This window comes from Octodon degus, unplaced genomic scaffold (genome assembly GCF_000260255.1).
Source record: "Octodon degus isolate 3935 unplaced genomic scaffold, OctDeg1.0 scaffold00010, whole genome shotgun sequence".
NCBI lineage: Eukaryota > Metazoa > Chordata > Mammalia > Rodentia > Octodontidae > Octodon > Octodon degus.
The window spans coordinates 24815098-24827285 of record NW_004524586.1 but is presented as its reverse complement, the minus strand read 5'-3'; the positions used below and the strand labels follow the sequence as shown (position 1 = coordinate 24827285).

At 40.6% G+C, this 12188-nt stretch overlaps 1 protein-coding gene across 4 annotated transcripts in view; it reads right to left on the bottom strand.

Annotated features, from left to right (window-relative positions):
• Mcmbp (minichromosome maintenance complex binding protein) overlaps nucleotides 1-12188 on the bottom strand; it is a 51265-nt gene that overhangs the window by 6710 nt on the left and 32367 nt on the right. For 3 of the 4 annotated variants that reach the window (XM_004625621.3, XM_023708981.1, XM_023708982.1), the window contains exons 9-14: nucleotides 9697-9875; nucleotides 9058-9181; nucleotides 6409-6526; nucleotides 3226-3391; nucleotides 1337-1470; nucleotides 287-451 (exon numbers count right to left, since the gene is read on the bottom strand). In XM_004625621.3, coding sequence (XP_004625678.1) covers nucleotides 287-451; nucleotides 1337-1470; nucleotides 3226-3391; nucleotides 6409-6526; nucleotides 9058-9181; nucleotides 9697-9875 — 886 coding nt within the window. The remainder of the gene's footprint in view (nucleotides 1-286; nucleotides 452-1336; nucleotides 1471-3225; nucleotides 3392-6408; nucleotides 6527-9057; nucleotides 9182-9696; nucleotides 9876-12188) is intronic. The other variant, XM_004625622.3, reaches the window with a different exon arrangement.

Below are 12188 nucleotides of genomic sequence, written 5' to 3'. Positions count from 1 at the left end.
TTATTTTTTTTTCTTTAAAACAAAAATAACTGATGTCAAAAAAAACCCCAAAAAACAAAAACCAACAACAACAAAACCCAAACCAAAAAAAAAAAAAAAAAAACAACACAAAAACCAGCCCAACCTACTTCAAGCAATAGAAGGGAATAATGGGAGGCTGGAGGGGAAAAAAAGGAAAGACAAGACACAAATAACAAATTCACCTCATTGATAACTACCGCAAATGTGAATTGGGTTAAACACCGTAATGCAACACAGGGAAATTCCTGATTTATCCTGAAAGTACCTTCGTTATTTCATCAGATATGCTGTAATCCAGGAATCTCAAAAGGGTCAGATAGATGCGGAATTTGTTCAGTACAGAAGGCAGCACTGTGGAGAGAAGGCTGTTCATGTACTCCTCCATGTTGGGTGGAATTAGCTGGGGTTGTAAGTGGATCTGGCAGTCTGCCTGAAAAGAAAACCAACACATAAAACTTTCAAGGTTTCTATGTTAAACTACATTTTAGGGAGGATGCATATTGTCAGCTCTAAGGAAATTACTGAATACTATTGGGGGAGTGGTCAAGAAATATTATTCAATATTTATACTCACTGTAACTACTACAACAATAATCACAGCTTTTTCTTGGTTACTTATGTTTTCTCACTCTTATGTAAGCATATAAAAAGATAAGCAAGCTCTAATAGTTTTCCACAGAAAACTGACCAATAAGCCATTTCATTCTTAGGCAAAGGCTATTTCTCATCAGTCACGGGTGAACACTACTGTATAGACAAATTGCACACCTTTCAAATGCCTGAGAGTATTTCTCATCATCCTCAGAATTAAGAGTTCTGATAAGACATTCTGACGAATATGCAATTTCACCATAAAGCAGAAGCTCAAAAAGTGATGAGGGACATTAAGGAACTCTAAAGTATTTTCACTTAAGACAGGAAGAAAACAACAGGACATAGCAGCAAGAATAGCTTGGAAATAAATCAGGCACTCTGCAGATAGGTGTACTTTTATGCCTAGATACAGAAGCTTCTGCTGTCACAAGCTGGGTCATCATGGGATTCCCTGCTATATAATTTTGGACAGATCTTGCCCCACAGCAGGATGAGAATAACTGCCTCCTTATTATTAATCAGCACCAAGAAACAACAAATACATAGCTATCTTTCACAAATGTAACCTCCCGGGGCCGGGGAGATGGCTCAATAGAATAAGTTCTTCCCTGGCAAGTGCAACGGCCTGAGTTCAATCCCCAGTTCCGCAAAAAAAAAAAAAAAAAAAAAAAAAAAAAAAAAAAAAAGTAACCTCCCTCCACTTAAAAATGACCCATGGTACCGGCAGGAGTGACCGCCCCTCTGAGGTGATGAGAACATTGATACTGCAGGGGAATTCCATCTGGTGATAACTGAAGTCATAATCCACCTTCTGCCAGGTTATCAAGTTGGTCAGGGCAGTCACATTATGAACACCTGTAAGAGAGAGCAAGACCATGTCAGTCATTTGGCTTTAATCACCTACAAAAGGGCCGGCCAAATAGCTCAGCAGATTGAAGCGCCTGCCAATAGGCCCAGAAGCCAGGGGTTCAATCCCTGGGCCTGCTATGCCGGCCTTGCCCCCAGGGTATGCTGAGACAGCAACTGAGACTGGGCATGATGGGGCGGGGCTGTAATCCCACCTCTTGGAAGGATGTAAACAGGTGGATCACTACAAGCCCAATCTTTTTTTTTTGTGGAACCGGGGATTGAACTCAGACCCTTGCGTTTGCCAGGGAAGCGCTTATTCCACTGAGCCATCTCCCCGGCCCCCTACAAGTCCAATCTAGTAGTGAGGCCCTAAACACCCTTGTAGACCTTTCCCTAAAATACAAAATCACCTACACAGACTGGGTTAGCTGATGATGATCACAATCTATGAGGCTCCCACTGCTTAAAAGGATATGAAGCACTGGTCATTATGTTAAACCAAATGTCACTAAGCTAAATGTTCCCCAAATATAGTGGTAGCGTCTAATACACTATCAGGCAAAAATGGGGTTTCGGCAAATAAGATCACTTCCTAGGAGGCGAGGTTGTAGAGCTGAGGTGGTAGCACTTCTGTATGGAGGTGAGGGTCCTGAACTCTGACAATTCTGTCCTCACCTCTTCCTTCAATGTTCCCAGTCTACATCATTTTTCCTTCTCCCTTTGCCTCCTTACTCTCTCACTAGCAAAGTGTCACCTTGCAGTCCGTTGATCCAAGTACTCTACTTTCTGGTTGTGTGTACACATGCTCTGGGGAATGAAACCAGGGCCTCCTGCATGCTAGGCAAGTGTTCCACCACTGAGCTATATCACTGGTCTTTATAAAAATTATTTTTATTTCAGACAGGGAATGGACTCAAACTTGCAATTCTTCTGCTCTTGAATAGCTTGGATCACAGGCATATATCATCATGCCTGCTACTTTTCTACGATTTTATAACATATTCATAACAGGTTATTTCTTTCTTTCTTTTTTTTTTTGGTGGAACCGGGGATTGAACTCAGGCCCTTGCGCTTGCCAGAGAAGCGCTTATTCCACTGAGCCATCTCCCCAGCCCCATAACAGGTTATTTCAAATAATCTGATCTACTGAATGTTTCCCAGAGATGCTCTGCAAAGTGTTGGGCTGATTGGTGTTTGTAGTGCAGGGGGCTGGACCTAGGGCCTCCCAGATGCAAAGCAAGCACTGTACCACTGACTACATTCCGAGCCCCTAAAAAATGTTTTTTACAGGTTCGCATTAGCTGGGTGTGGTGGCACATGCTTGTAATCCCAGCAGTTGGAGGCTGAGACAGGAGGACTGCCATTAATTTGAAGCCAGTCTGGGCTACATAGGTTGAGGGTGATGAGACTATTGGAAAAAAAAAAAAAAAAAAAAAAAAAAAAAAAAAAAAAAAGTCAAGAGGTATAAATGTTCTATTGGATTTTTCTACAATTTTTCTCTTTTGAGCTAACAGATAATTAAAGACAAAACCTCCTCCCATGTAAACCCTTAAATTAGTATTTTACTCCTGCACTATTTTCAGAGTAACAAAAGCTAGTTAGCACAATTAGTTATGTGCTTTAATTAAGTGCATATGCCACGACTTTTCCTTAAATATCTGTTGAGCTTGTCTTTGTTCGCAGACAGCCTTTTACAGTTATTAACAGACCTGAGTTTAACACTGGAAGTCAGGAAAGGACAGGAAGCTTCCATGCGCGTACCTGGGGTGTCCAGCTGCCCCTGCTCCAGGAGGGTTTCATCAATGACGAGCGAAGTGTTATTGGGCAGCTGGAGAAGTCCACTGATCAGGCGGTTGGCTGTATAGTCTTTATGAGGAATGAATTTCAAATGGTTCATGTTCTCTATAGTCATCTGTAGGCGAAAAGACTACAAGAGATTTTTTTAATGAGCAAGGATCTGTTTCTGTTTTAACAAGATAAAAATTTTAATTAAAGCAGTGTCTCAGCTATAATGATCTTATAAATCTAGGGGTAGGTTGATGTAGTTTCTGAAACTCTTTAGAAACAAAACTATCATCTACATCCCGTATTAGTATTTCACTCAATGAGCTGCCTTATTCTTAAATGTCACATTCAACAGTCTTGAAAAATTTTAATTTTGCCAAAGCCCACAAATGGTAGACAACTGCCATTCATGTTTCAGATATCCAGAGGCTGAACTTCTTTAACTAAATGTGAACTAGCAAAACAGAAAACAAATTTTTCAGGTCAAGAGGAAAGGCCAGGGGCTGGGGAGATGGCTCAGTAGAATAGGCACTTCCCTGGCAAGCACAAGGACCTGAGTTCAACCCCGGTTCCACCAATTAAAAAAAAAAAAAAAAAAAGAGGAAAGGCCTGGTGTAGTAGTGCACACCCATAATCCTCATTACTCACTAGGCTGAAGCAGGAAAATGGCAAGTTCAAGGCCAGCCTGGACAACTTAGTAAGACCCTGCCTCAAAATAAAAAAGGTAAGAGATATAATTCAGCGATACAGCATTTGCCTAGTATACACAAGGCTCTGGATTAAAATCCCAGCAGTTCCCTAACCCTAAAGAACAGGGAGAATATTTATCCATCATAGACTTATATATTAGCTTCTGAATAAATTGTTGAAGAAAAGTCTAGAACAGAGCACATTGTGCCATGGCTCACTGCTGTAGTTCTCTAAACTGATGTCTCCACTGCACTGGAATCTGCTAAGCCAGTGCTGCTGCCTCTACCGCCAAGCCAGTAGAGGTGTGTGAGGTGGGGGAAGCTTGTTGGGAAAAAGGTAAAACACAGAGCTAAAAGTTAGAGGATTTTTGTACTTCGGCTCAATGATGCTATGAAAATGGTGCTGGGGGCCATGACCCCCAGCCTCCTGCTGGCAGACACAGAGCTCTTCAATACCTGGCACTGTTCTCTCCACAAGATGAATCCTCCTCTGAACAGTCTCTAGGCATGGTCCTGCTACTCCACAGGTGTCTCCTGAATACCACCTCTGAGCTAGGCCTCCCCCCGGCACAGGCAGCAGCGGCTTCTCTCTAGCCACTGCTAGTACTGAGGTCTTACCATTCTGCAGGGCATATCAGTGACCTACCATATAGATTAGCTTAGTTCTCAGAAAGTGATACAGGGTCTAGGGAATTGGTGAGACTCTTCTATGGGGTTTATGGGATAAAAAAAATCATAATTTAATATATTCTTTCATTGTGCAAGACAGATTGATAAATTTTATAACAGAACATAAAATTTTACTGATGGGCATTCAGATTCCACAATTCAACTACCATCTAAGAAAACACACCTCAATAAAAACACTGCATTACAAGACTGAACATTGAAATAGACATAAATATCTAGGGATCTCCCACTAATCTAGACATCAAGAGATTTACAATATATTGGGCCAGCCAGATAGCTCAGAGGATTAAAGCGCCTGCTTAGGCAGGCATAGGGACTGGGGTTTAGTCCCCAGCTGGCCCTACCCCCAGGGCGCACTGAGACGGTGACTGAGACTGGGCATGGTGACACACACCTGTAATCCCAGTGCTTAGGAGGCTGAAAACAGGAGGATCACTAGGAGTGTAATCTGTGTAGTGAGACCCTGTACTAAATACATTAAAAAAAAGAAAAAAGGAGATTTATAACAAAATAAAAGAAATGTGAGCTATTATTAGTATTTTTGGTTTGGGAAGTTTTTATGTAATATTTATGTTTATATGTAATTATTTCTAATAAACCAGTGTAACATACTTTCAACTTTAATTTCTAATGTAAGAAATTACAAGTTAACCCCACAGCTCTTAAGAGTCCACAAGACTGTTCAGAGGGAGAACTGCTCATCTGTTCTGGCCTACTGCTGCTCCTGAAGGGCCTGGACAGCACCGACACTTGGACATTGGACAAAAACCAGCCAAGTGGAGAAATGGAAAAGCTGGCTCAGCTCCAATTCCCAGAGTGATGGGTGACAGTGTTTCCAGTCACACACCTTATCAGAAGCAGTTCCCCTGTTCCCAAGAACCTGCCATTCACAAACACTGCATCTTTTATGTCTATTTCCCACTGTGTTGGGAAATAAAGACAACTTAACTTTCCAAACCGGAATTAAAACTGGGGCAATGAAGATAAAGATCTTTATTTCCTCAGCTAACAGAATTAGGCTCGTATAATTTAGACTTATTTAGATTTAACATTTTAATGTGTACAAAGGACATTAAGTTGCACAACTTGGCATCAACAGCAAGTACAATTTTACAGGAGTTAGTCTAATGTGTTAATCGTTAGATTCACCAAAATTTGTACTCAGGAATAAATGTGAAATGTGAGACTGCATTTTAAATTATGCAACTTGGCATACTTTGTTTTTCCCTTAAATGAAATCTATTCAAGGAGCTGGGGAGATAGCTCGGCAGTCTAAGTGCCTGCCTGGCAAGCGCAAGGACCCAGGTTTGATCCCAGTACAGCATGCTGTATGGGCCACAGACACCGGGTGTGGTGGTGCACGCCTATAACTCTAGAGCTGGGGAAGTTAAGACAGGAGGATCACTATGAGTCTGGACTACATAGTGAGACCCTGTACCAAATAAAAAAAAGATTTTTTTAAAAATGAAAAAAGAAAAAGAAATCTATTCAAATCTTAAAGCTAAATATTTCAGTTAAATAAAAGGCAATTAGATTTATTTTTTTATTATTTTTTTTTAATTAATTAATTTATTTATTTGTGTGTGTGTGTGTGGCCAGCTCAGCCCACCAGGGGGCGGGGTTGGCTGGCATGTGGTGCTGGGGGATTGAACCGAGGTCCCTGTGCTTTGCTAAGCGTGTTCTAAGTAGGTGCTTTAGACCACTGAGCCATCTCACCAGCCCAATTAGATTTATTTTGTTCTATGCTCAGGTTTAGAATTCCTATTTATACAGCTCTTACTGCTGGAACAAGATGTTGAATAATTCGATATAAGTGTTCTGTGAAGGTACTATTCCGTGGGCAACCACTCAGGTTCATGGTAAATTTTCCTAGTGGAAGAACATCTCTTCTTGTATACCTAGGGGGGGAAAAATCAATAAATAAGATATTGAAGTGATTACCACAAAAAAATCACTTATTCTTGTCATTAAAATATAGAAGAAAACAGTTATTTTATATATCAGAACAACAGTTAAAATAATAACTAATGCTGGGCATGGTGACACACGTAATCTCAGTACTTGGGAGTTTGAGGCCAGTCTGTGCTGCACAGTGAGCTGAAGACAAATCTGAAATACACAGTGACACCTTGTTGCAGCCACGCCCCCAAGTCAATGCTAGTGCTGATCGCAGGCCAGGTGTGATTCTGAATGCTTATGCTTGTCCCTCTTCTTTCCTGCAGTACCGGAATCAATCCAGCACCTTGTGCATATGAGGCAAGCACTTTACCACTGAGCTACATTCCTAGCCCTGCATGTTCATCTAATCTCCAAACACTTTGAACTAAGAAATATTTGTTTTACAGATGAGAAATGTGAAGATCAGAGTTAAGTACATGCTTAAGACCAGGAGTGTTTTAGGTTCTAGAGCATTTACACAAAGGTTAGTGGTTGAGTATCCAAATGTTCCATAATTCAAAATGTTTTTGCCTCTGGCACATTTCAAATTTTGGGATTAGGGATGCTCAACTTGTACCATACTCATGTAGCCATGAAGCAACTGAGCCAGGATTTGAAAAATCAACCATTATGTACACAGTGTCTCAGATCCTACCCAAGGAAAGATTCATAGAAAAAAGATGCTAACTGCAATGTCATTTATTATAGAGAAAAACTAGGAAAGTGTAATGTTAGGGACATGGATACAACCTGAAAACAATATGCTGCAAAAAATTCATGAAGAATTATGGGAGATAGTTTTATAGATAATACTGAAAGCAAGATATAGGTATGTTCTTGGGAGTACAAAGATACCAAGATATCAAGTATATAAAGTATGAGTATATTCAGCACACACATATAAACAAAGTAACATAAACAAGTACCAAAATGGTAACTGAGGTTTATCTCTCAGTGATGAGATTACAAATCAATGCTATTTTCTTTTTCGTGTTCTGGAACTTGCTGAAGCAGAACATTACTGCTAAAATCAGAAAAAATCCACAGTGGAATCAAAGGGCGAGGTGCTAATGTCAGTATACAAATTAAATGTGCAGGTGATGTACCCCGCTGACTGTTTTTAGAAGCAGAGCCTTGTTCTTTATAAACAGAACTCAACACTAAAAGGAGGCTGGGGATGCGGATCACTGCTAGGGTACTTGCCTAGCATGTCCAAAGCCCTGCATTTGATCCCAGCCCCACAGAAAAAAAGGAAGGAAAGGAAGGAAGGAAGAGAGGAAGACAGGGAGGGAGGGAGGGAGGTAGAGGAGGGAGAGAGAAAGGGAGAGGAGGAAGGGGGAAGGGACAGGGAGGGAGGGAGGGAGGGAGGGAGGGAGGGAGGGAGGGAGGAGAGGGAAGGGAGTTTACATTTTACTTGTCAAGTCTTTTATCTGATTTTGGCTCTAACATCTAAGGGGACATATTCAAAATGCTTACATGTGACCCTAAAAAAAGGTAAGCAAAGATTTATTTGTGATTTGATACAACACTTATTACACTGAACAAACAAAAACCACTTAGTGAAGCCTGAACTGAAACATAAATTACAGTTCTTTTCCTCAGTTTTTTTTGGTTTTTTTTTTTTTGTCTTTTTGAGAAAGGGTCTCGCTATGCAGTTCAGGCTGGCCTTAAGCTTACTTTGTAGCCCAGGCTGGTCTCAAATTCACAATGATCCTCTTGCCTCTGCCTCTGACAGGCTAGGATCACAGGCGTGCACCACTACATCTGGCTGTTCCTTTGTTTTGAAGTTTATTGGTACCATTTAGATACATGTAATGATCACATTCATCACAGGGAACTTGCATATGTTGCCTTGTTTGTTTTTGGTCTTCGTTGATTTTCTTGTATTTTTTGGGGTTGCACTTTTTTTTAGGAGAGGCTTTTTTGTTTTTGATGCCAAGATCTGAACCCAGGGCTTCCAGCTTGCTAGGCAAACCTTCTACTGCTGAGCCAAATTCCCATCCCCAGGAACTTGTGTCTGTACATGCTATATCTTACTTTCTCTTTTTTTTTCTCATTTCTCTCCTTTCCTCCTCATTTATAAAGTTTTGCTTCTGCACAGACGCACGCGCACGCACACACACACACACACACACACAGTTCCCCTTTCCTTTTGAACATTTTTTTTTCTATTTCACAATATCTATTATATATTTTGGTTTTTATTCATGCTTTTAGTTTCTCACAGGAGTGAAAATACACTATTTACAGGTATGTGCCCAGTTTATTTCACTTAAGACTGTAATTTCAAGGCTACAAAGATCTCAAGTTCGTCTTTCTTTACGGCTTAGCATGCCACTGTGTACAAAACCCACATATTTTTATCCATACATTGGTTGGCAGGTATTTGGGCTATTTCCAAGATTTAGTTATTACAAACTGCAGCTATAAACATGGGTGCGCATAGCTCCCCACTTCCTTAATTCCCACCGGAAACACAGACAGCACTTACACTGCAGAGATGAGATGTAATATAAGATACTCAGCCGCCAAGCTATCTCCCAAAAGAGCATGAGTGAGGAATCCTAGGAGTTCTGCTCTCACTGGAGACAATTCAGACATGAAACTTGACACAACTGGAGAAGGAAGGAAGACAGGTTCAGAGTGCACACGCCGGCTTCGTGGTGAAGAAGGCGCTGTAACTCACTGGGTGGCTAGTGTGAACGTAAATACTGACCAATGCCATGCTTAAAACTAGGGAGCCTTATAAACTTTTTTTGGTCTCATTTCAATGAAGAGAAGCAGCAAGCAAATACAAAAGCAATGCACTGGGGCTGGTGAGATGGCTCAGTGGTCTAAAGCACCTACTTGGAACAAGCTTGGGAAAGCACAGGGACCGCGGTTCGATCCCCCAGCACCACATGCCAGCCCGCCCCACCCCCTGGTGGGCTGAGCTGGCCACACACACACACACACACACACACACACAATAAATAAATAAATGTTTAAAAAAATTAAAAAAAAAAAAAAAAGCAATGCACTACTGAAGACAAACGAGGACCTCTCAAGTTCATGAACAGCACAAGTCACAGTAGCTCTGGACGAAGATGGTGGGGAAGATGCGTCCAGTTCACAAGGACTTAACACTTACACTTACAGGTTCTGCTCTCCTCCTTGTTTAGGCAGGCGGGTAACAATGGATTGATGTGCTGCAACTTCTGGGCCAAAACCACATGAATTCTCGGCACTAAGGAGGCGGGCGGACTGTGCACCCGCTGCTCCTCTGCTGTGTCTGCGCACTCCATGGGGTCCAGCAGTGCCGAGGTGTCCCTGTGGAGCAGACCCCAGCTTAGACACTAAGCGCAAACATGTAAAAACACTGTCTCCAAGGCAAAATTAGAATCCAAGCCAACAATACTTCCTCCTGCACATCTCCTTAAAGAGGCTCCTCACTCTGTTTCACCATCACATACATTTTTAAAGTTTGATCGGAGTGCAACAGAATGAATTCCATTCTTCAAATTCAACAGTATCTTTCACTCAGTATGCTCTCACTGCCATAAATAGGCTAATAGAATGTAACTCATAAGATTAAAATACTTGTTCTTCAACTCTTGCTGAGATATCGAATACCTCATAGCACGATATAAAACTTGGGGTCTTCTCCAAAGCTATCCAGCAGCTACTATTCAGCACATGGAGAATCAATCACATCTACCTAATTCTTCCTTGAATTTTATTTTTAAATGAAATCTCCCTTGAATAGTGAAACAAGCAATGAAAATAACGTGTTCTTCAGATTTGCTAAATATATTTACAAAAATGGTAAGGTTTATAGTTAATGACTGAAAGAAATGCCTAAAATGTTTTAAAACCTTCAACTAACTTAGTAATATCTGGTAATGCAATGTTCAATATTTTCCATACACATTTTTATTAAAATCTTACAACTACTCCCATTTACAATGAGGGAACCAAGTCCAAGGTCACATAGCCACTAAAGAGGCCAAATTAAAATTCCAAGTGCCTGTCCAGCCCTCTACACTCTTTACCCCTTAATTTGGCCATCTTGGTGATAGTAATCGAGGAGGAACATCAACACAGAATTTCCCAAGACAAGCAATTTTAAGGACTGTTACTAAGAGATTAAGTTTCTTTAAAGTTACTTAAAATCTGTTTTGTAACATTTTTTTAATGTGAAAAAAATGCAAGATCTTCCCATGCAGAAACCATGATGGACATTTGACGTTCAACAAGGTTAACCGTACTCCCAAGTATGTCGGGACTCTCTTTTGGCAATCTCAAAAGAAAGAATATTTAACAGTTCATTAAGTGAAAACATAAAATATAGGTAACATGCCACCTTTTATAGAAAAAAAAATGAAATAGAATGTATATGCATCTAATCATTTTTGCAATAAAGTGTAGGAAGGATAAACCCGAAATGGGGGAGATGTTTCCTAGCACAGATCAGTGGCCAGGGGAAGCAGGGATGAGGACCAGGGCAACAGCCCTCCTGAGTCTTTCCTGTGTAGTTTGATTTGTCAACAATGTTAATGGGGCTGGGCATAAGCACAGTGGCATAAGCACCTGCCTGGAGAGTGTAAGGTCCTGAGTTCAATCTCAGGTACACACAAAAAGAAAAGAAAAGAAAAGAAAAGAAAAGAACAACAACAAAAATCCCCACCAAAAACCAACCTCACAATGTTAATGTTTACTTTTTTCTTTAACCAAAATTACAGATAATAGTAAAATAATAAGATATAAACAAACCAATACGAAATCAATGATGGAATCATACCAAAGGGGAAGAAAAGTTACCTGAGTATCTCCGCAGTACTCTTGACTATATGGTCTTCTTCTAAATAAAGAACTGGAAACAAATACTGAACTGTACATACTTCATTGTTTTATGTAATGGTATGTGCTACCAATTTTTAAATTTCCCAGTGTACTGTGGAACTGAGCAAATAATACAGTGACGATAATGGAGGTCAGGTCCCTTTCTGCAGAAAAGGGAGAGATCAATATGGACAGCTAGACCACCACCTGCGCTGCAGAACTGGACTCAGTATCAGTTCTGCAAAAACACAGGTGCTACTGTCCTTGTGTGCCAAAGGACTGGTCCTGAGCTGGTGCTGGTAGGAGGGAGGTCTTCATTTGCTGGGGCGTGCCTCCCTCCAGGAGGTTACAGAATTTCTCTGCATCTTGACTGTGATGTGCACACTTTTGCTCGTTTACACACTCCCCCACTCACTCTCATGTGCTATGAGCCCAGAGCAACAAGGCCAATAAATCAGGGACTGAAACATCCCAAACTGAACCAAAACAAATCTTTTCCTCTTTATATACTCATATAGGTTGATTAGATACTTTTATAAACTTATATATTATTTTTGCAAAAGAAAAACAGGATAAACGTATAAAACTTAAGTTTTATAAATTACAAACTTTTTGGAAGTAGATTATCTCAAGTATTTGTCACAACAAAAAGTTGACTAATACAATATACCCTGTCCACTAATAGGCTGAGAAGGAAAGCTAACCCTGGGCTGCAGAGGTAGCTCAGTGGGAAGCCCCTTGAGTTCAGTGGCAAGCTCAAGGTCCTGAGTTCAATTCCCAGTAACAACAACAAAAAAGAAA